The sequence below is a fragment of the Carassius auratus genome, chromosome 21 (assembly GCF_003368295.1).
Source record: "Carassius auratus strain Wakin chromosome 21, ASM336829v1, whole genome shotgun sequence".
Lineage (NCBI taxonomy): Eukaryota > Metazoa > Chordata > Actinopteri > Cypriniformes > Cyprinidae > Carassius > Carassius auratus.
This window is the reverse complement of record NC_039263.1, coordinates 13,066,923-13,091,318: the sequence shown is the minus strand read 5'-3', so window position 1 is coordinate 13,091,318 and position 24,396 is coordinate 13,066,923. Positions and strand designations below refer to the sequence as shown.

At 37.0% G+C, this 24,396-nt stretch overlaps 1 protein-coding gene across 1 annotated transcript in view; it reads left to right on the top strand.

Moving 5' to 3' along the window:
- The window catches only part of LOC113038580 (junctional adhesion molecule C-like), a 40,176-nt gene extending 16,901 nt beyond the window's left edge, over positions 1-23,275 (top strand). Inside the window, exons 2-9 of the mRNA XM_026196100.1 lie at positions 16,891-16,959; positions 17,066-17,179; positions 17,844-17,996; positions 18,397-18,599; positions 20,366-20,465; positions 20,546-20,675; positions 20,889-20,943; positions 21,073-23,275. Coding sequence (XP_026051885.1) covers positions 16,891-16,959; positions 17,066-17,179; positions 17,844-17,996; positions 18,397-18,599; positions 20,366-20,465; positions 20,546-20,675; positions 20,889-20,943; positions 21,073-21,108 — 860 coding nt within the window. The 3' untranslated portion in view covers positions 21,109-23,275. The remainder of the gene's footprint in view (positions 1-16,890; positions 16,960-17,065; positions 17,180-17,843; positions 17,997-18,396; positions 18,600-20,365; positions 20,466-20,545; positions 20,676-20,888; positions 20,944-21,072) is intronic.
- Positions 23,276-24,396: the final 1,121 nt, after the last annotated feature.

Sequence of the window (24,396 nt, the reverse complement as noted above, 5' to 3'; positions counted from 1 at the left end):
AGCATTTTAATCATGACACCAATTAGTTGGCCAATGCGGAAAACTCAGGAATTTGGAATAAGTTTTTATGAGCATAGTGGTTTCCAATTTATGAAAATGGAAATTAAAGCGATAGATCGCCCATAATGACAATTCTGTTGTTGTTTACTTGGCCTCATGTCGTTGCAAAGTTCTTTCTTCTGTAGAATACAAAAGAAGGTATTTTGAAAAGAGGCTGTTTTTTGTTGATACATTGAATGTCAATAGACTGATGTTTCAGACCCCATTGACTTTTGTAGTATTGGGAAAAACAATTAAACCATCTTCAAAAATATATTCTTCTTGTGTTCTATGAAATTGTTATTTTTTTAATTTGAGTGATATTTAAAGGGGGGGGGGGGGGGTGAAATGCTCGTTTTCACTCAATATCCTGTTAATCTTGAGTACCTATAGAGTAGTACTGCATCCTTCATAACTCCAAAAAGTCTTTAGTTTTATTATATTCATAAGAGAAAGATAGTCTGTACAGATTTTTCCTGGAAAAACACGACCGGCTGGAGGCGTGATGTGTGGGCGGAGCTAAAGAATCACGAGCGCCAGTAGGCTTTTGCGTTGAGAGCGTTTGGAAGCTGTGACATTACCATGAGGAAAAAAACATCATCCAAAACAAACCATGGCTTACAGTCAGATTCAGCGTATATTTATGATCCAGAATCAGATCCAGAGGCTGAAATTTAACAAGAGCAGCATCAGCAATGACGTCTCTATGTGGTATGTACTGAAACAGTATATATTTGATTAGTGGTTTTGGAAAATGACTAAGTTCCACTTTATGTCGTCTTTTCTTTTCTTTTTTTTTCTTTAAGCTGTACATGTGGAAAGTGCAGTTTGATGACAACATCGCATGTTGTTTACTTGATGTGTTTACACGCTGATAGCTAAGTTAACAACACTGAGATATTTGAAGCAGTTTTACTCACCGCCTGCGGTTCCAACACACGATCGTGACCCTTTTTTCATCGGGACAGCATTATCCTTAAGAAATAAACGATGTGCAAATCCGTCGTCAAACTGGGCCTTGTTTGTAAAACAAGCATCTTCAAAATGCAGGGAACAAACAAAAACACTTGCACAACTCCGTTGATGCTCTGTAAAAATAAACTCCATCCACTGGTCCCTTAATGCTGTTTTTTTTTGGTAATCTGTGCAGGGTTGTCTTGCCCTGGCAACCAAAAACACACTTCTTTTGTGACATTTCGCGACGCTCTCGCTCTGATCAGTGAATGTCTCTGCTGTGCTCTGCTCTACGGGAGCGCGCATTCTTCCGGGAGAAGTGCCTTAGGACCCATATAAGGAAATTCCGCTCCATCTAACGTCACACAGAGCCATACTCGAAAAAAACTTTCCGAAACTTGTGACAAACCGGAAGAGGTATTTTTGGAACAATTCTTCAAACGTACAACTTAATTTTTGAAACTTTGCCCATGTTTAGCAAGGGATTCCAACTTTTTAACAGTGTAAAAAAACTCAGTATGCATGAAATAGCATTTCACCCCCCCCCCCCCCCCCCTTTAATGTAAAACTACTTTGCAGTTCATATAGCTGTTTCGCCCTCATCAGATATGAAAATATGTTGTGGCACAGTGTGGTCAGTAATGATTAATATTAGCAAATGTTTTAATATTTTTTTCCAACATTTATTTGAATAACATGGTGGTAAATGTGAAAACACGATTGAATGTAACATTAATCAAATAATGAATTTCCTTTAAGATCATTATTAATGCCAAAAATGCTTACATTTAGGGATGTTCATTTAGGGACAACCAATGCTCGTTAACAGATTATTAACCGTTAACTGACAAGATTATTTACAATTAGAATTGAAATAAATTAAAAAGGATAAGTGTATGTGACCCATTAAAAATACTAACATTAGTTTCCAAGGGGATTAATTTTACATGCGCAAAAAGCAACAAACAACAAAAAATGAGGATTCACATGGTCTTCATATCACACCACGCACCTGCAGCACTTCTGCGAGTGGAGAAATACATAATAAAGCTAGGCTATATATAGTGAATAAATAGGCCTATACAAGAAATATATTTTTACTTGAATAATAAATTTTAAAAAATTTACGCAAAAACAGAGTTTTGGTTCATGTTTGTGCTGCATGAAAGGAATTAAATGGCAGAAACAAATGGCATCCTAAAGATTTTTTTTACTGTATATACAATTTATTGCACTGACTCCGCATGCACACTCACAGTCAAGCTTTATAATAATAAAATACAGTCAGTCAGACATATGGGGAAAAAACACCCTGCTCAGTTTAGATATGTACCGAACCCCTTCACCTGAACGTGCAAAACGGAGGAGTTAGGGTAAGTGTTGTTATAAAGGGTGGAAATGGGATTGGGCCTAAGTATCTTTTTTGTTTGTTTTCTGAAAACTGACGGTTGTACATAGCAGTTTGTTCGGGGTGTCCCAGGGCGAACATGTTATCTCAGAGATTTGGCCTATTGCAGACAATACAGGCCACGTGTTTACATCATGGCTGCATATCAGCATACACCAAGATGACCTTAAAAGGAGTCGCTAAGATAGGGTGCATGAGATCCTTCCTGCTGGAAACTAATCAGTCGGTAGCCTTTAAGAAGATTTGCTGAGACTTAAGAAGTCCTAATAATGTGCAGAGATATGGAAACAATGCCAGAATGCTGGATGTAATTAAAAGATCTTATTGTAACTAACCGAAGTGGAAAAGATGCTGCTGTTGTTGTTGATGTTTACCGAAACATCAGAGAAAGACAAAGTACAAATATAGAAGGAATGCAAAAGTGTAGCTTTGTAACTTTGATTTAATGTATACATTAGAATTTAGTATAATCAAGATTACAGATCACAAGGTGGATGTTTTCCATATGCCTTTTTATGCATTATAATACTTTCATGTGCTGTATGTATATATCAGAGTAGCAGTGCACAGGAAAGATCTGGATTATAATTTTGTTTATACATCGATTTAGTATTAGATATACACTGATGTGTATTTGCTAGCATTATTGCACTACATTAACAGCCTGTATCTGTTGTACTTGACCCCTTTATTGGCAAAGCTCTGGGAGTGTGCAGGGCCTGGGGGATGTTCTCATAAATAGTAGAAATGATTGGCTGTAGCAATTATTCCTAATGCCATATGATAATTTCTGGCTTCTGAAAGTATTGAACTGCAATGGCATTTGCATAAATTGTCTCTTTAGAGGACAGAGAATTTCTAATAATGCTGATGCTTCAATTGAATTTCTGTGAAGGTTAGTTTCAGTCATTTGCTTCCAAGCTCAAGGTACACTTAGTACTTTCTCTCTCTTTTTTGATTCTTTTATGTACAAAAATAAGTTTACTATTTTTTTTACTATGTTTTTATCATGATGCAGTACACTTATTGTAGATTATATTGTGTTTAATTTCACAGCAGAAAACCAAAAAATCATGTCTGAAGACGTGTTGTGTAGTACCTTAAATTACAGTTGTTCTGTGGACCGAAGAACAAAGAGAACACTGATGTGTGGCTTCTTGAAATATTAACACATAAAACAGTAGAGAAAGAACAGAGACAACAAATAATTTATGGCAAAAATAAGGCCCAAGAAGACACACATATAATGCCTTTTAGCTTGGTCCCTTGAAAGTACGGGCCTATATAGCCATCGCACCCCTCAGAGGAGAAAGTTTTCCCTGAAGTTGAGAATAGATTCTTTTTCTTTGTTGTTCCACTGCACAGTGATCTTATGGTTCTGTGCACTTTCATGGAATTTTCACTTAGAATCTCCATTTTGAGCAGATGAACCTGCTTCATTCATTCATGCAGAAGTGGGCATCCATGCAGCTTTATTTCTTATCAGCACTACTCAAGATCACTCCTCATATGTCTATGGGCAACATCCTATTGTTTAGGGAGAATATTTGAACAAGTCGAGACCATCAGTGCAATGGATTCTCTAAATCCAAAATGTAGGGTGAAGCACTTATTCTTGTATCAGTTTGCTGGATGTTTGTTCTGGCCACATTTCAGGAAAATGGAGTGCAGTTGTTCATCAGAAGTAGACATCGCATGTGTTACACTTATCATGGGTGGGGTTAATTATATCTACAGCTATCCAAATTGCAGATTCCAAAATGACGGCAATAGAGTTGACTGAGTGAGAGATATTTTCAGCAGTTGAGGAAATACTATTCCCCTCGTAAAACTACCCTCATTAGTGAGTTTACATTGTATTCTCTCTGGGCTGCAAAGGCTTAAAGCAGATAAGCATGATGCAGTTGGGTCAGGAAATTAGGAATCGGCAGGCATGCACATCTGGATCAACCCATGCAAAATGTATGCGGTGTGTATAAATCCTTACAGTAAAGATGGAGTTTGGCTCTACATTTGTGGATGAGCTTGAATGCACCAACATTTGATGATGATTATGAGATCTTAATAAACTCACTTTATCATTTGTTTAAATCAATCTTTTACGCTGGGCTAGTGTTTCCTGAACCTATTTTTTTTCCTTTCTTTTTTTTTTTGCTGAATCTGCAGTTTTTCAGACAAATACATATTTTACCTCAGCTTGCCCTCCAAATTGAATATGATTAGAGAAAATGGCCTGCTTCATGAAACATGCATAATGACAACAGCATTGTCGGTGTAGTTTGTTTCTCAGGAATTGATTGTTCTTATAAACTGGTACATGTAGCACAACCCGTGTAATTATAATCACAAACAAATGACTCTTTTGAGTGGGTCCTTGTGATGAATCGTGAAAAAAGAAAACGGACAAGCTTAGGAGATTGAATCAGTTTGATAAATTCACTGATTCCAACAGAGCGGTTATTGTGTCAACATCAAGATACCATAACCTCGCATTACCATTACCATTTCTAATTTACATTGTAAATTAAATATACCCATATGAATCAGGATATGTCTATACCCAGCCCTAGTTATCAATATTCAAGTTGCCTCATGAAAGTCTGGATATTTAGCTGGTTCACTTTATTTGAATTGTGAGTGTGGTTCTTTCCCTGATTTATTCTTTTGAAACTGGGCATGTTGACATCAGATGTGTCTGTAAACTCCATCATTGAGTCAGTGTGGCCTCCTGGGCTTTAAAGAAGCACCAAAACAGTTGAAATGTCACTGTTGGTAAATCATGAAAGATTGTGAGAGCTCTGTCCAAGTTTTAATATTGCCTCTGTGGAAAACCGAAAACATTTTATGATTTGAAATATGCTGCGTTTTTTTTTCGCAAGTGTGAATGCTTCTGGCATATCTGCAAATGGGTAGAAGAGCAGCAGAATCTGAGTGTTGAATAGAAGGACACACCCTTGCTCTGCTGCTACAACCACATGATATCATTTGCTTTCCTGCGGTTGCATGAAGATGTCAGTCTTTTACATGCTCCCACGGTCCACAGGAATGTCCACATTTGTTTTAGATGTCAGGGCATGCGGATGGGCATCGAATGCTCCACATTTTCGCCAAGTGAGCAGGAGCAAAGCATTTCCCAAACAAGAGGGGATCTTCCTGAGCAGGTGATGAAGTGGTTCCTTTTGGGAGGTCACTGCTTGCGTGGAGCTCAGATGGTGTGCGTTGTGAACTGTGAACCCCTCCACTCTCACCCCACCTGTTTTACTGTAGCATTCCTTCTCTGGTCACTTAGACGGCGTATGCAAACTATTTGAGTCTGAAGCATGCCTTTGCAAACATTTGTTGTTTCAGCCTAACTTGCTCTCTTTAAATTCCTCAGCCTTTTTTTTTGGTGAAGCACGAGTATATCTTACAGATTTCTGCAAAACTCTCACTGTTTTAATTTGTGGTGGTGTTGACACTCAAGTCTCTGAGGACTGATCAGTCTTTCACATGAAACTGAAGATGTTTATGCATAAAGCTTGTCAGTACAAGCTGGAAAATTCATTCTGTTTTATAATGGAATCTATATGAATATTTTGATTACATAAGAATATTTGGTCACATTTCATTTAAGGTCCAGTTATTGCTATTAACGAACCATTAATTAAGACTTTTGCCTCAATGAATTCCTAATTTGCTGATTATTAATGGTTTGTAAGGTTGTTAAGTTTAGGTGTTGGGTTGTAGAATATTGTCATGCTGAATAGGCATGCTAGTTAACGATTAGAATTAGTCCCTTACTAAAGTGTTAATAAATATTTTTTCTTAAATTACTGGAGATTTAATGCTTCAAAAAGGCCACAAAACACCATAAAAGTATCAAAGTGGTTCATTTGACATATTGTACTTTATGTCTTGTCTTCTGAATCCAGTAGTTTATGTGAGAGATTGATTGAAATTACAGTTTATTGACTTAAAATTATTTACATCTTGGCCTTTTTATTATTTAGTTTTATATATTAAATTAATATATTTAAATTGTACATTACTGTTTAAAAGCCTGGGATCACTGAACATTTTCAATGAATTTTATTTTGCAATAATTTTCCTAGTCTGTTTAACTATGGTCTTCTCAAAAAAGTTTAGAGGGAGGGATACTCCCTCACCCCCATCACTTTCATTGCTGTATGAACCTGTCCCTTTATTTGTGATTTTAGCTTAACTGATATGTTACAAAACCAAGCTATAAATCCATAAAGTGTAATACACTCTCTATCACAGCCTGGTGAAATAACATCAATACCCTCTGTCCAACACAAAACACCTGGGGTCTTCGCAGGAAATAAAGTCGCTGTTGAATCTTGGTGCATGAGAAACTCTCATAAACATTCCAAGACAGTTTGCAGTCAATATACACACCGAAGTATTCGTAAGAATGAACCGGAGTAATACAACTGTTATGGACCAGTAATTAAGAATGGTACCCCAGATCAAAATCAGTGTTTACAATGAGGTGATGGTCCTCACACAATTGTACAAACTTTTTAACCTCCAGTTCCAAAGTATAACTAGAAATGTCCATATCCATAATTCCTAAGATGGCAGTGTCATCAGAAAACTTAACAATAAAAGTGCTGGGATAGCTACTTGTACTATAGTGTAAACAAAATGGGAGAACTCACACATCCTTGTGGAACACCTGTCTTCACAACTTTAGACTCAAATAAAGCCTAATTCACTCTGACCTGCTGGGTCCCATTGGTCAGAAAAGATTGATACCACTTAATGATGTATGTTAAAGGCCACAAACAGCAGCCTAGCATAAGCCTTGGGGTTTTCAAGATGTTGCAAAATAAAGTGTTTTATACTTTAATAAAGCATCGCAAATTCCCCATTGCAAAAAAAGAAAAAAGAGTGGTAGTGTGGCTACATATAGCCATATAGGTTTAAAACCCCACATGATGACAGAATTTTCTTTTTTTGGCTGAATAATAACTTACAATCAGCAAACAAAGAAAGTTGCAACAGTTGGAGAAAGTCAATTCAGCCCTAAAATAAGCCTCCCCTGGTTGACCTCTCACCTTTAGTGTCTGTTCCAAAATACTGACTCACCTGTTGTCTGTTGTCTCAGACTGACACACATTATCAGTGGCCCTCATGCCTGGCTTTTCTGCATTACCTCTGTGGATCTGGCATGAGGATGCGCATTAATCTGACATCAAAGTAGACTTCCTCAAACAGGCGAGTCGGTTTATACACAGTATAAATCATACTGAGAGTAAACCCTCTCCCGTTTACATTAGAGGCCCTTTGGAGATCCAAAAGCCCAGAAGACTGTCACAGTACTGTTCATGTTAATTAATATCCTCAGATAAATAGGTTTTCTGCTGGATTTTAGTGTTTGCTGAAGACCTCAACGTCTGCGTGTTTGGCCGTTTTCCAAATGAAAGGCTTGCATAACCAGCTATACACAGTATTTGCAAAACAGTGTTCATGGATTGATTGGGTTTGCGGCCCTGATTTAAAACTCTCTGTGCTAGTTCATCATTGGTACTGAAGCAAAGCGATGGTGCTGGAGAGAGATGGCATATTTTATGGTGTTGCTATAGAGCCAGAAGTGAATGTGGCCTGTATTTGCACATTTGCAAATGAAAAGAGAGAAGCGGTCACGAATGAACATACCTTTTTGCAGACTGTACTACTTGTATTGCAGCGTATAAGCTGTTTTTCAAATTCTATTCAAATCTAATTATGAAAATTAATTTGATTCTAAGAGAAAATGTAATTAATAAAAATAAAATCAAGATTAAAAAGAAAAGACTAACTCAAGATGATTGAGCACATTTTACTTGTTGTTTTTGAGAATTCCCTGTATTATAAATAAGTGATGACAAGAAATCAATCCACAATTACTGATACAAACTAACGTTATGCCTCAGCCAATAGTCATATCGATTTCATTTTATAAATGCACTATAACAGATGCATGTGGCAGAGGTAACGATTTTGAAACAGCAGCAACAACTTCAGCTCCAACTGTTCAGAGCAGCGAGTAGCACTACACAACATGGCTTTTGTACAAGAGTGCAAACAAAAGGCAATTAACAAGTGATGCTATGGGGGGCCAGCGCTGTACAATAGACAATGAGAGTTCAGGGGTTTTTGCTTGGCTTGCTGTTTTAGCACCGATTGTATCTTGAAGAGAGGAGTGAATGCTGCTACCGGGTCTATTATGCAGTTTATAGACTTCCTGCTGCCGGTCCAGCCACTGCTCTGTGAGAGTGTGATTCTATAGAGACTGAGATACTCTCCTGTTTACCCCACTGCTCTCATTTTATTTTATTTATTAGGGTATGCATGTTTTAATATGTCACATAAGTGTTTTTTTATTTATTAATTGTGAGTAAAAGTTACAATTACATGATAATCATGCTAACACCCCCCCCCCCCCCCCCCCCCATTTTAAAAAAAAATGATATCCCAATTTTTTGGAATGGAAACACTATGGAAAAGTAGCCAGTCCATCATGGTTTTTATTTTTATTTTTAGTAATATATTTACATGCACAACATTGTTTTAAAATATAAAACTCCCGACAGTACTTGAGGGGGTTAAAATTAATTTTTGTTATATTTTATCAAATATTTTTGTATAATTCTTCAGATAACCTTTTACCAAGATATACACACAAAAAAAAAACTTTTGCCACCAGCTTACTACATTTGTGACATGTAAAGAGTCACCCCGCAGGGTGCTCTTTTCACCTACCCCATTGCATTCTGGGGCATTTCTTTTGAACAGGAAGTGAGGAGGATTATGTACATATCCCTGCTAACTCAACAAGTCTCCAGCCACTGTGGGGTGGCATTATTCAGCTGTCAGCCAATCCGTACCTCGCTGCTTTGCTACACAATTCGCATGCTCAACAATAGATGTTGTTTCCAGAACTGGGCCCTTTTAGGACTCCAACAGCTGAGAGAACATACGAGTTAATGTCCTTTAGACTTCATCTCACTCTTGAATTTATTAAGCCTGCTCGGGGATTTAGCCCAATTTGCCTATGTATTTATCACAGCCCATTATTTAGAGAAACGTGCAGACCACAGTACGGGCTGCAATGACGCTTGTATGTATTCCTCTAATCCATCATCATAAAGACATTGTCAGAAATCCGGACGCATCACCATCTCATATCGTTTAATGTCACAAGTTAGAGAAGACAAGCTTTTTCTTTATGTTTCAAGGCACACGCTTGTACTGCCACCGCTCTTGAAGAAGGCTCTGGCAGAAATTACAGTCCTAATTAGGATTAAGGAAGAGGTCAGTGTGCTTGTTCTAGAATGTGAGGCATTTGCAGTGAGCGGGAATGACGCCATCTGTGCTGAAAGCAGTGAGCGGCTAATTCTGGAGCCGAGTGCGACACGATTTACAGATTTCGGCTGGAGCCTCACGGCGAATACGGGATCCTCCAATCAGCTGATTCGGTGAGCTAAATTAAGGCCTCTTAGCACTGACAGAGGAGATAAGCATAGTCTTAATATTGTGTGCATATATGCAAATGCATTTCATATCTCTCAATATCAGTTTCTGTGAAAAGCAGTTGCTGAAATGGCATCCGGGAGCCATGAGGGTGAAAACTAAGCCTCTAGTAGATCTTATTGGGGACGGTCAGTGCTCTCAGCTGCCTATGAATGGGACGGGAGGAGATGCACAGCACTGACTTACCTGCAAATGCAACCAATTAGTATGCCGCGCAGTCTCTGCCTGGTGTTGACAACTGCTATAAATAGCAAAGGCTTCTCCAACGGTAACCTGTTCTCACCCCTGTGGAAAATAACTCATGGTCTTGCAACGTATAACTGCCCTCTGAATAATCACGAACCTGTGTTGGAAGACGTTCAACAATGGTGCTTAATCGAGGCTGCATTTTAACCCTCATGTTCTGTGCGGGGGTCTCTGAGACCCCAGGGCCATTTTAATAGCTTGAAAAGCACTTACAGATCAAGTTGATACATTAAGGCTTTTCCTATGCTTACTTATGAACTAAATAAAAAATGCATGTTAAAAGCTACATTGATGGGGTCACAGGGGCTTTGGAATTTTTAACACATTTTGCACACACTTTAGATTATTATTTTTTTTCATTATTGTATTGTATTTTATTTTTATTTTATTTATTTCATTTTATATAAGGTTGAAGTGATGCTCAAGCATCTCAAATTGAAGGCAGAGAAGGCAGAGAAACACTGTTGAAAGATGGCCATATTTTAAAATGTTATTTTTTATTTCATTATTTCTATTAAATGAGACTATTTTTATATAATTTTTTGACCTGAACAGTTTTAAAAGATAAAACAAAATTTGATCTTTCTAAAATTTTTACAGAACTTAATTTTCTAATAGGCCTATTTAGCAAATATGTGTATCATTTTTTAATATATATTTTTTTTAATTGTGCCACTCAAAAGTGATCCCCCTTTGTACTGTTGCTATCAGGAATGCTTTTGTTCTGCCATCAGGCCCTGTCCTGATTAATTTACTATTCATTCACTCCCACTGCCTGAAACTGTGTCACAAAACAAAGGTTTCGATTGGTGTTCATGTGGACTTCAACCATGTGATGTGTGACACTAAACAAGGGGTCTATTTTTATTGGGGGAAAAAGTGGTCATATAATCAAGCCTAGTTATTTCATGTGACCAGAATGTGAGGTGGAAAGTATTCCTAATATGACCTATCTGTGAAATACATTTCCCTGTACTGCTTTTTGATGCCAAAATATAATATTTCCAAATGCAATCAACTGAAGCCATACTCCGTTATTTTGATCTTCCATCACTAAATCATACCTGACTGTCAAAATCTCACCTCATTTGAAGCATGTTGCCATGCAGAAGGGGCATAATGGGATACAGGACTGAGATGTGGAATGGGAGATACGCACACCGGTCCTATGAACTCTAGTCGGCTGGAGGACAAAAGGAAAGGGGGCCTCCTGCAGTAACTAATGCTGACGCAAAGTGACATGTACTCAGGCATTCTGTGACACCGCTGCCCCTCTCTCACTGGCTCAGCTCAAGCTTAGTCTTTGACCTGGCTAGATCAGAGGGAAGCTCGGCTGGAGTCAGGCCCTCAAATACCTCCAAGAGAGCCTATAGCATCCACACGTGAATGCAAAAATTACAAATGCAAAGAGCTGAGCCTCTGGCGAAAAGTGAACTGTCAGAGACCACCGAATTTAGAAGTAATGCAAATGAATCCTGTTGCACGTGCAGTTTAGTCTACCTAGATTTACCTCATGCCTGTCCAGATAAACAGAGAAATTATATATTTAAAAGGTGTATGCATACATATTTATATATGTCTGAACACAGAAAAATGGTATAGAAAAAATCCTCACTCAGAAATTGCATCATATTGCATCATATTTAGTTTAGCTTATTTTTGGCATATTACATGTATAGGATCTGTATGTTGACAGACGTCTTGAGGTGTTGCATGCCATTTTCTGGCATCCCACCACAGGTGGTGTGTTTCTAAGATGCTACGTCAAGTTAAAAATAGTCAGACTTTTGAAAAGGTGTCTCAGTTCCCCTGCTTTCTGTTCATTCCTTTTGTTTTTCGTCTACTTGTTTTTGAACGCAGGCTCTATAAGTATAAAAAACAAATCAAAAGTCATTTTAAAAAGGTTGCTCATCTTCATAAAGGCAATGAACATTCCTCCTAATGTAGACCACAGCAAGCCAGTGTTGTGTTTTCATCAGAGGTGCTGTTCAAGAGGAATGTCTGCTTGTTCTACACTTGCACTTTGAAGTGACGCCTAGTGACATTTGCTCAGCAGCTGAAGGAATATCAAAGGTATTTTCGTTGTGGAGATTGCCTTATCTTAAACTATTTTTAGTCTTGGTGGAACAAGAAGCAAGCCTATTTCTTCCTTGATAGAAATCTAACAGTTCACAACAGAGTAATGGGACTTTGGGAATATGAATATGAGTATAAGAATCCTTTTTCTCAATTGGATGAAAACCAGAGAATAAAGATAGATCCAACATGAGGGTTACGTAGAAATGAACAAGATGTTCAGCCGATGTAATGACTGTGTCTAGTTCCCTGAGGTACCTTCTTCTCAGCTTTCATTATTAGATGTCTTCACTTGAGATAAGATGTAACTGATGAGACTGAGGGCAGAGCAAGAGGTCATTACTGTCATTTCTCCAGCAACTTGGCAGTTTTTTAGTCTGTAACCGACTGAATATTAAACTTCAGACCTTTAAAAATGAAGATTTCCTCTTTAATCTTATGCACTTATTCAAAAGAGTCTTTGTTTAACCTTTCTGACTCGTAACACCCATGCAAATAAAACCACAGCAGACCTAAATGTGTAAATAAAGGAGATAAAAATGTAGACCGCTGAGGTAATTCATTTGGGCAGTGTCAGGAGAGTAAGAGCCGTCCACAGCTGTAAAAACACCACCATTACTGACTCAAAGCTTAAAACACTACACTTCTGTTGATGCCGTTGTTTTCATGAGTTCGGAGAGGTCAGCTAAGCTACTTTCCCTAGAGCAGGTGGGATGTCCTACGCAGGAGATTATTTGTAGAGGGGGTTTAACACTGCCATGTCAAGTATTGAGGTGACTGGCTTCATGAGTAGCCTTATCTCAACCGAAATGCATCTTCACATGGGTTTTTTTCTCTTGTAAATGTATGCTTATTAGAGAATATTGGAATACAGTGGGCATGAATATTTTTGCATGGAGTAAAGTGACTTTCCAATGTACAGCTTTGGGGAAAAAATCCAAGATGGCAGATGAAAAGTTGATTATAACTATAATTTAAACCATTTTACCCAGAATTTGTCTGAATCAGTCAGTCAATGCGAGGCTAGCTTTTTGTCCATTAAGATGATCCCTTAGAAGCCAGCTGCCTATGTAGGTGGTAGGTAGCCTTATAGGATTCAGAACAGAGTCTTAATTCCTCCTGTCAGCGTCAACCAAAAACAAATGCCAAAATGCCCATGAGATGAACCGTGAATTTAAAACATGTTGTCTCCTTTGTCATTTCTCAATGGTTTCGAAATCCGACCCTCAAGTTTATACCATGCATCTACACAAGTGTTCGTACAGGATCGGAGGGTGTTGTGTAAGAAACACACGCCTCAGCGAAGTCACACTGGGAATATTGCTGTACAGTTATCCATGTGTCAGTGGAAGAGGATTTGCGACCTCTTCCACATCATGAATTGTTCAGAACTACAAACATGCGGATCATTTTAAAGCTGCGGGGGCAGAGCCCGAGTTCGGCTCTCCATGTGATATGGCTTCGCCAGCTTTAGAATCTATTCCAGTTGGATACGATCAACATCCAATGAAATCCCAGTGAAGCAGAGCCGGGATGTGTAATGAATGGCTCTGTGGGCATCTCTTTCTCAGCCAGTGAACAGCCTCCCCCCCTTCCCCCCTGCAAAATGAATCAATGCTGCAGTTTAAAAATAACAAGGAATATTATCCACTTCATGCATTGCTGAGTGAACCGCATGTGTTGAATGCTCTCTGACAGGCTGCATCAGAGCAGAATGTGTTTCGGCGTTTCTGCACGCCGGTTGCAGATCACGATGCAGGGTGTGGTGGGGTTTAAACTCTGCACTGTGGAGGCTGTCCAAACAACCCCATGATTCTGGCCGTATAACTCGTTTCTCTGTGGTGTAATGTTTCTCCATAAGCCATCATGCTGAGTTAGGTGTCGATGCCAGGATTAGAAAATGGCTTCCTCGAATAGGCTGACCCCTTTGTTGACCTTTTTCACCATCGTGCCATTTATTTATTTATTTATTTTTTAATTCCAAGGTTGTCCATTCGTGCGGTTTTGAAGAAGCATTCCAGGCATGATGTTGTTTGTTTCAAAATGTTAATTTAGACTTGTCCCTACTTTTCTTTAAAAAAAAGAAAAGGAAAAGGAAAAAGTGGTAATGATTTAAGAGCAGAAATATGATATCTTTTAGTAAGATTTAGTATTTTATAGTATATAAAACTAATTTCTATTTATCAAGGATACATTTAATTGATCAAATGTGACTGTTAAGAAATTTATAATGTTTCAAAAGATTTCAAAATCAGCATATTAAAATGATTTGTAAAGGATCATGTGATGCTTGAAGACTGGAGTAAAGGCTGCTCAAAATTCAGCTTTTCTATCACAGAAATAATTTATATTTAAAATGTATTAAAATATTAAAATATATATTTAAAATTGCAATAACATTAAAAAATATTATAGTTTTCATGTATTTATTTGATCACATAAATACATTAATATAACTTGATATACCTTCACAATTAAAATGTTTGTAAGCATTTTTTCACAATCAAATCATGTTAAAACACATATTGTTTACGTCTTGTGGCTATGATATTGAAACAGTATTTTAGTGTTTACAGCTCAATTCACTTCCAATATAAGTACATCACTGTTTGCCAGACCCTTTTTTAGAAACTAAAAAAAGGGATGATTGGAAATTAAATTTTGTGATTAATCAACATTGTGCCACAAATACTATCCATTGCGTTGATATGGAAATCTCCCTCTCTCTCTCTCTCTCTCTCTCTCTCTCTTTCTATTATATTATTCAGTTCTGTAATGCCTAGGATTTTACCGGCGCATTACACTAAGATTACTGAAGAGAACCAACAGTTATGGCTCTAAAGGAAGAAGTGGAAGATTAAAGCTTGGCTAGGATTGTCACATCTCATCCAGCTGTGCTCTCCAAACAGGAAGAGAGAGGTCAGGATATGTAGGTCATAGAGCACCTGCCTTGTTTGAGGGCTCAATTATTCCTCAAATGGCATCAGACCACAGACACTTCACCCGACAGGACAGACTTTACATCACTGGTGAGGTGAGGTGTACGGAGGCGAACATTACTGACACTACACTAGCTATGGTGAGCACCAGCCTCCTATTGGATGATATGATAGGACAGGATGTGGCAGGCAGAAAAAGGAGACGGGAGACAACACCACCACTTCCTGCCCGTCTAGAGTGGCCAGTGGCCTTCGTGTCCTCCATATGGCTGGATATGATTGTAAAAGAGGATGTAAGCTTGTGTGGATTTGTTTGTGTGTGAGGTGTTTATGTATTGTTGTTTGGGGGGAACATCCTGCATCCTTTCCAATTATGTCATTGCACTGATCTGCACCTCTTATAAGTTCTAAATTAAAAACGAATATTTAGTCATGCCTAATTGATCTATCTGACTAAAGGAAATTGTGAAGACAATTTTTTATATTTTCCATCGCATACTGTTTTGTACACAATAAACAACATTGTTTTAGCTTTACAGTCTATTCAGAGCCCTTATCTGTCACTACAATGGTCTCAAAATGGGGCTGAAAATATGATATGTGACAATTATTCCAAATCTAGTCTGGAAATGTTTTGTTTGTGCATGCTGATTTCATTAGAGTAAACCAGTGTTGTTATTATCCAATACTAAAACAATTATTCTACAGTAATTGAAATTGAATTGGAAAAACTTAAACTTGAAGTACTAAAATGATTCAAACTAAAACTGAAAAAAAGTAAATGTGTGTCTTTCTCAATGTTTGACCACAACACACTGATGTGGTTTCTCAGTCATATTTGCTGCTACTTCTGTTGTATTGCTAGCCTTGTTCTGTGTTAGATGGATGAATTCTCAAGAGCCTTGGCCCAAAATACAATCATCAAAGATTCATAAAAATTATCCCTAGCAATCAAATGGCCATTAAAATTTCAGTGCCCTGAATATATGCTCTTTCATTTTAAAAAGAACAATGTTTTTGATAGCTATATGAAAGATTATGACAAAAAAATTATCTTATTCCAGTATCTGATTGTAAATGGTGTTTGATTGCTAAAATTGCTTTTACCCAACCAGCTATTCATAGAGAGTTAACCTTTAACCTTTTTAAAGTGGTAAAGAAAGTGATAAGGTTTATAGGTCATGTTCTGTGCAAATATAACACTGTTTTGTCTTCCTCTGTGAACCTCGATTAATAGATTCATTTAAATTCTTTTAAACATATTCTTGATGTTGGACAAAAACGATGAGACACAAATGTCTAAAATTAGTATGAACTTCAGAGTTGACCTTTTTGATTTAGCATGTTTACTAGCGACTTCATGCACTTAGCGAGTCCCCTGGCCTTCACTTTAAAGCAGCCAGCTGTTTTTCATAACAGAACTGAGACTGCTTGTCAGTCTGCACAATTATTTGTGGTGAAACGCTTTTACATTAGTGATGTTTGTTGTGAGAGTGAAACTAAAAATGGCTGGTAACATATCCGTTCACAGCTCACAGTGATTCGAAGAATGTGTGCTGTCAGGGTAGAAGTTAATTGAGTTTCAGAAATCATATATACATTGGTACATATATCACATGTGGTTTAGACCATAACGATACCCCTCACCCCCTAATGTCAAGTGGTTAATTCAACATAAAACTGATGTTTGTTTGTGTCTTCTCACTGCAGGCTACATCAGCACCTTGGCAGTCATCCTCAAGACGACGAATGCTAAACCATGGGTCAATGAGTTTGAATGTAAGGCTGAGTAATCTGCTCCCCAGCAGTCGTTAGCTGCTGATTTTAACATTAAACAGGCTAATGGAACTGCTCACGAGCTCTTTCGCTTTCTCTCCCTATGCAGCGATCGAGCTGTCCTGCATGATAGAGTCAATCACCACTTCTAATCCAAGAATAGAATGGAAGAAGATTAAGAAAGGAGAGCCAAGTTATGTGTATTTTGGAAAAGAAATAGCAGGTAAGCTATAAAAACACTCCACTGAATACTGTGCCACGAGGAATGCTTTATAATAAGTTTCAAGTTGCTAACATTCAGTTAATGCGATACTTGACATGACATTACAGTATACTTCTACAATATTTAATAATGTTGGTTAATGTTAATTTCTACATAAACCACTAATAAAAGATTCTGGTCTGTAAGATTATATATATATAATATTTACATATATATATTTATATATATATATATATATATATATTTAAGTTTAAGTTTGTTAACATTTATACTGAGAGTTTAACAGTTAATGCGATATTTCACTTTTTTTGAACAATGTTGAGCAATACATACACTTGGGGTTAAAAACTTATAAACAGTCAATAATGTAGTATTAATTATGTTATATGTTATTAATGTTATATATTAGTTATTATAAATTAACCTGCATTTAATTAATGTGTGTTGTTTATTGTTAGGTCAAGATAGCTAAACTTTTACTGATATCAAACGTGTGTCGTTTATTCAGCTAATGTTGAAACCGATTGTGTTTTCTCACATTCTGTCAGTGTTTAATAAGGATTTGGAACTTTTGGAGTACAATTTAAAGTCCCACATTTAGTGAACAACACTTTTCTTCCACGCTTTCAACTGTGAATCATCCATTTTTTTTATTTTTTTCCAGGTGACTTGGAAAAGAGAGCAAGAATCCGAGAACCTGCGTCTTTATTCATTCTCAACGCAACAAGAGCCGACACTGCTGATTACCGCTGTGAAGTCACTGCCCCAAACGACCATAAATCCTTTGATGAGATTTTGATCTCACTCACTGTAAGAGGTGAGGGCTCCTCTCAAATAATTCTGCATTCATTAATTGCTCAGTCCATGATGTGCTATAATGTGTCCAAGTATGCATACGTTTAAGAGGAATTTTGAATTTGTTGTAGACGTAGCATTGTTTGTACTTCCCAACTGCTTTGATGTAACATGAGACGGAGCGGCGGGCCAATGCACCCACCCTTGGCGCACATTTGAGGATGCTTGCAGCACTAACTCTACAGGGTGTGTTCAGGGCTATATGAGGAAACCTCTGAAACTGCATCTGAGTTTAATCAGGGGTCTAAAAGGGGAAAGAGCAGCATGTTCAGTTAGCCGGGATGTTTGCAGTTGGAGTCACTAAGGTGCATGCGAGGATGCTTTCTCTTCTCTGATATGATTTTTTTATGTGTGCCATGCAGTGAAGCCCGTCGTGCCCAGATGCTCTGTACCCAAGTCCGTCCCGGTAGGCAAACCCGCAGAGCTGCATTGCTTGGAGGACGAGGGCTACCCAAGGTCCCAGTACCAGTGGTTCCGCAACAAGGAGGAAATCCCAGACGATCCCAAGAGCAGCCCAAAGTTCCTCAACTCCACCTACACCTTGAGCGGAGAGACTGGCACTCTGGTGAGTTCAGAAAAAGAGGCGATGGGGTAGGCATAGGGATATTTTTGGGGAGCCAGTTGATGTGCGATGGGCTCAGCCATGAAGAGAATCTGCTGCCCTCATTTGCACATTCCAGAGTGCCATTCTCCACCATTTGTACTCTCTGCCCTCGTCAACCTTCACACCACTTTTTAAAGTCTGACCTGCACTGCGGAACAGCCTCTTCTCTCTGAGGAGACAACCTCTGAAGAGTTTACCGTGTGTCTTTTAAGATCTGCAAGAGCCTCGCTCAACACTTTTCTAACATACACATACACAAAGATGCTTCTAGGCTTCATTTTTTGATGAGAAAGTCCTTTAAATTCAGTTAAAATGTCATCATTTCATATTAATTAATTTGAATATTAATAAAAAAAAAAAAAAGTTGTCACACTTTATTTTTAGGTCCAATTCTCACTATTAACAAACCATTAACAATGACTTTTGCCTCATTGTACTTCTAATTAGCTGATTTTTAATCTTAAGATAGTTGTTAAGTTTAGGAATTAGGGATGTAGTATGTGATCATTCAGAATATGTGCTTTATAAGTACTAATAAACAGCTAATATGTTATTAATAGGTATGCTACTAAGCAAGTAGTTAATAGTGAGAATGGGTCCCTATATTAAAACGTCACCAAAAAAGTTTAGTCTACAGAAAGATTTTTATTTTTTCTTGACCCATTTTACACATTTTACCCATTTACAATACAAATTTAAATGCACAAATTTGTAAAAATAGTGGGGGACCAATATATCTCCAAGGCCGATGCAGATATTTGAAAAATGCCAAATATCGGCCGATAAGTTTTTCTGCTTGGCCGATGTGTTTAAGGCGGGACTTATTTTTTGACGGCGCACACAGCGCTCACACTCTCTCTGCTGTTCATCGTCGTCATTAACCATTCTTTCTAATAAGTATAGAAGTCTGTCTAATAATCAGATAGAATGATTAAACAAAGGAATTCATGTATACATAAAGTATTATAACAGTTGCTTTTATATTAGGCCTATTAGTAATAGAAAGGCAAACATTATAATATTCAATCATTCGCCTTCAGCATTAAGCAAATAACATTACGCATTTTTATAATTTAAACAAATCTTTGAATGACTAATGAACATTTAATTTCACAAACCTTGCGAACTTAGTCGAATCCAGCTGTGAGATCTTGTGAAGTGTGCATGTGTATCCAGCATGATCGCGTGTTCTCTGTGTAACAATCTGTCTGTGGGAATTGAATGCTTTAAACTCTAAACTCGTGCTTTAAAATTATGCTGCGCTTCACGCATTTACCCACTGTCATAATCATGTCATTTTCACTTTGTGCTGGAATGTAAAATGAGGGTTACCCTGGCTTTATTTGAAAAATATTATTCCCAATGCACACCAACTTCCCAGAATACTTAGTGCCATGTTGATTACAGTGTTTACTTCTTTTTATTTTTTTTATTTTTATTATTAAATATTTATTTATTTGTGAAAAATACATTGTCATCTAAAGTCTAAGTATGTTTAATTGACACATTTCTTTTTTTAATCCATTGTCAAATGATTTCTGTCAAAAAAAAAAATTTCTTTTTTTTTTTTTTTTTACAATTACAAATACAATTATAATTTGAAAAACTATTATAATGTTTAATGCATCCTAGCTAAATAAAAAGAGATATTTTTTTAAATCATACCGAGTCTGAACATTATCCAAAACAAGTCGTCAACTCAAACCACTGTAATGTATGATCTTCAGAAATTCAGTGCGGTCAGGAAGGAGGATGCTGGAGAATACTACTGCAGAGCCAGGAATGAGGCTGGCTTCTCTGAATGTGGAGCGCAGATGATGGAAGTTTGTACGTATTTTGATCACCTTTACACATGTGATAAGGACACCCTGCAAAGCCATGATCTCACACTTGGCCTTTATCTGTAGATGACATCAACATAGCTGGAATCATCCTGGGCGTAGTGATTGTGGTGACGGTGCTTCTGTGTATAACAGTGGGCATCTTCTGTGCCTATAAACGAGGCTACTTCACCAGCCAGAAGCAGACGGGAAACAAGTAAGCACACGACTTTGACAGCGACTTCTGAGTCACACTCTGTCCCAGAGCAGTTTTGACTCACCGTTTTATGGCTTTTTTCCATTTCATCACCCAAGGAGCTCCTGAATGTTTCCAGCTCAGTCCTAACATCACATGTAGTCTGTCCAGATATTCAAAATACAAAAAGGTTTTGCAGATGTAAAACTGACAGGTTTCTATTTTTCTCCTCAGTTACAAAGCTCCCGCAAAAGGAGATGGACTGGACTATGTCAGAACAGAGGATGAGGTATGGGGAAATCGAGAGATGTTATTTTTTTATTAAGGCTTCCAAGAGCTTAAGAAATCTCTTGGAAAGTCTAGAAGTTTAAGACAGGGAATCAGTTTAACCTCCTTTACTCAATCTTCTCTCTTTCAGGGGGATTTCCGACACAAATCCTCGTTTGTCATCTGAGAGGAGGAAGACGGGCGATGGAAGAGATGTGGAATTACGTTGAAAGTTATTATTGGCGCTATTATACCTCGCAGACACAAATCCCCAAATGAGGACATCGAAGTCGGAGCTGCCATTGTACGTGCCTCGCTTTACGGCACGTCTGCAACAACACAATTTGTATTTGCCAAAGGTGACAAATAATCATGTCTGATCACTGTTTAAAGACACTAGATGTTACTTGTTATTTGTTTAATTCAACTTTTGCAGCCCCTTTTTACTAAAATTCCACCTACTGTGGTGTCAGATTTCAGTAGAACCTGACATATAGCAAGAAAACGTTTTCCTCGGATCTTCTGTCTTTTTAAAACATTTATTTTGTACTAGGTAAATTTGCCAGACTATTTTTGATGGAATATATTTTAAAAAGCCTACAAATAAAAAATAGAAAAAATACTTTTTTTTAAATATTTGTAAAATACTAACCTGGAAGCCAGTACTTATTATTATTATTATTATTTTTAATTTGGTTATGAAAGAAACCATTTCCACCAACATCCCCACCTCTGTTTTAGTCATTCAGCAAACAGATAATGTACAAGACCACTCGATGTGTGGATGTTTTGTTTCTAAATCCTTTCAGTGGTATATCCAGCGACACCGGCTTCAATCAAAGGTCTTATGTACTTACTATACTGCTGGGATTTCATGTTAATCGTGAGAGGACGTTCCATGTTCATGTTTGTAGATAGTCTTAGACCGTGAGTATCTTCAGAATATTTTGAAAGACCAGTGCTGCGTATCCTTGATTTTAAGTGTCCTTCTATGCTAGCTGTTTATCTTGTATATAGTGAATATACTGTCTAGGTTGTTTATTTTTTATTATAATTTTTTTTTCTTCTATTTTTCTCGCTCTACATTTGAGTGCGAAACGCTCTCCGTGTTACTTTTTAACATTACAGGGTTTGTTTGTTGGCTAACTGTACTGGTTGTAAATAGATCCACTGTGAGCTACACTGTGCTTAAGAAGTTTCTGGTTTAACCAAACGTCGAATGAGGCAAATATGACACTCTTTCCATGGAAAAGCGAAATGGTCATGGTAGAGAGGGGATCTGCCTTATTAAATACATTAACAATCTGGAACTATGCACAATGAACAATGTACACTTCCATAGCAATGATAATGGATAAATTTGGACTATTCACACACACTTTTGAAGATGTTAAAGGGTGCAATCCGCTGAAACTAAATGCTATTGATAATATTTTGAGTAAAACCATTTTATTTTATTCTACCATGTTCTCAGAAAACTTCTGAAGCTAACTTCTGAAGAGAATCATAAATCATTCCTCTTAAGTGCCTTCCTCTGTAGACGGTGACAATAATGCAGTTTTCAATCGTTTAATGCTGTAGCAGTTAATTGGAATATGCAGAACAATCTAATTCATCGCTCTTAAACCAGGTCAATGATTAGAAAAGAACAGGTGTTTGAGAGGAATGATAATGTTCTGCGCTCACTGTTTTGGTCACGCATATCTAATATTATATATTTTACTGTAAATAGACATGTAGTTGTTCATTGTTTTTTTTTTTTCTTTTTCATTGACATAGATATTCTATTATGTATTAGTGCCTAAATGTAGAATGAAATAATGTTTCAGGAGGACAGAGCACTAGTGTTAATTCAGCAGATGGAATTGGAAATTCATAATTTCACTAGACATGTGCGATAGATTATTGATTTATATAGTAAGTTAGAAAGCGAGGTATAGCCTACATTATGGGTCACACAGCCCAATGTCCCTGCATATGTCACTGTGAGGGAAAAGTTGTGGTTTTGAGAGAAAAAAGAAAAGAAAGCAGGGAGAGCTGTACCAAATACTGACTGCCAAAAGAGCATTTTCTCCAATTCCAGTATTATTCTGCTCCCAGTTCTCTTTCTTTTTTTTCTTTTTTTTTGTTTATAACTATTGAAAAGGATTTCTTGGAAGCTGAGTTCAGATGTTTTTCACACATTTTAGTTTCTGTGGAGTTTGTGGTTGTTTTGGAGACAGCTGGAATTTGAAGTGAAACATATTTCATTCACTGAATTCATGTAATGTCCCGATGGTTTGGGACCGGTGCAAATCCTGTGTGAATTCTTGAACAGTATGCTTGTGATTAATAAAACTCACTTCTTAAATTCATTATGTTGTTATTGGGCCGTTCATTTAAAGGAGCATAGTCTGCATACAGTGTTTACACAAAAATCTGGACTTTAGAAAATCCTGTAGGCTTACACTGTAAAGAGATAAAGGCTCCAGACATATAATTAGTCTAATAAAAGGAGATTTATTTTAGAATTTTTTTGTTTTGTTTCGTTGTTAAAGGCAAATTGCTTATTTTAACCATAGAGTGGTTAACACTGACATCAGTGTTGTAGCAAGTCAGCCCCGGGCCAATGTGCAAAAATATATATATATATATATACATTTTTCTGACGTAAATAATATTACACGACCATTCACAAACGGTTTTAATTATGGTATAAATGTGTTTTCATTTCCATTTTCACCCTAAACATAATTTTATTGTCATAATTTTGACTTTATTATTGAAATATTATGACATTAATCTTATTTAGTTATTTTTTCTGAATGGCACTAAAATGCCGCTGTAGGCTGTTTGTAATTAATGCAAACACAATCTTGGCACAGCCAATTATTTTGTTTTAAAGTAGTAATTTATATCATTCTATAAATATATTTATCATGTCAGTGAGGTAAGTATTTGCTGAGTTTCGATTCTGCATTTGTGAGGCATTTCTGCGCAAGACTGTGACTGCAGAAAGCCACCCTGTGTTGTTTATTTTCTTTATTTTACTAAAGCGCAATGCTTTGTTCATATTGTGAGCGCACACAAATAAAAGTAGATACTTTGCAGTTCCAAATGATGTATACTCTTACCTCTATGAGGACAAATTATGGCATATTTTAAGTTCCAAAAAAACAAAGTTTTTATTTGAACATTTACATTAGATACCTCAACATGCTATTAAACTGTTTGTCAAGTTGTCATTTAAAATCCAGACATCATTGGTAATATTATAGTTTTAGTGATTATGCAAACAAAAAGTCATTTTATTTGTTGTTTGTTAATTTTTAAATATAAAACTTGAAGTGATTTATGTGTCTGTACTTTTTGAACATCTCCAGCACATTTGAACAATACTGATAACCCCGATTATTTTGGTCACTATAATAGTGATAAGAAATGTTCATACTGTTAGATCCCTAATGTACAAAGCTTTCAAAAGAAACATCCAGAA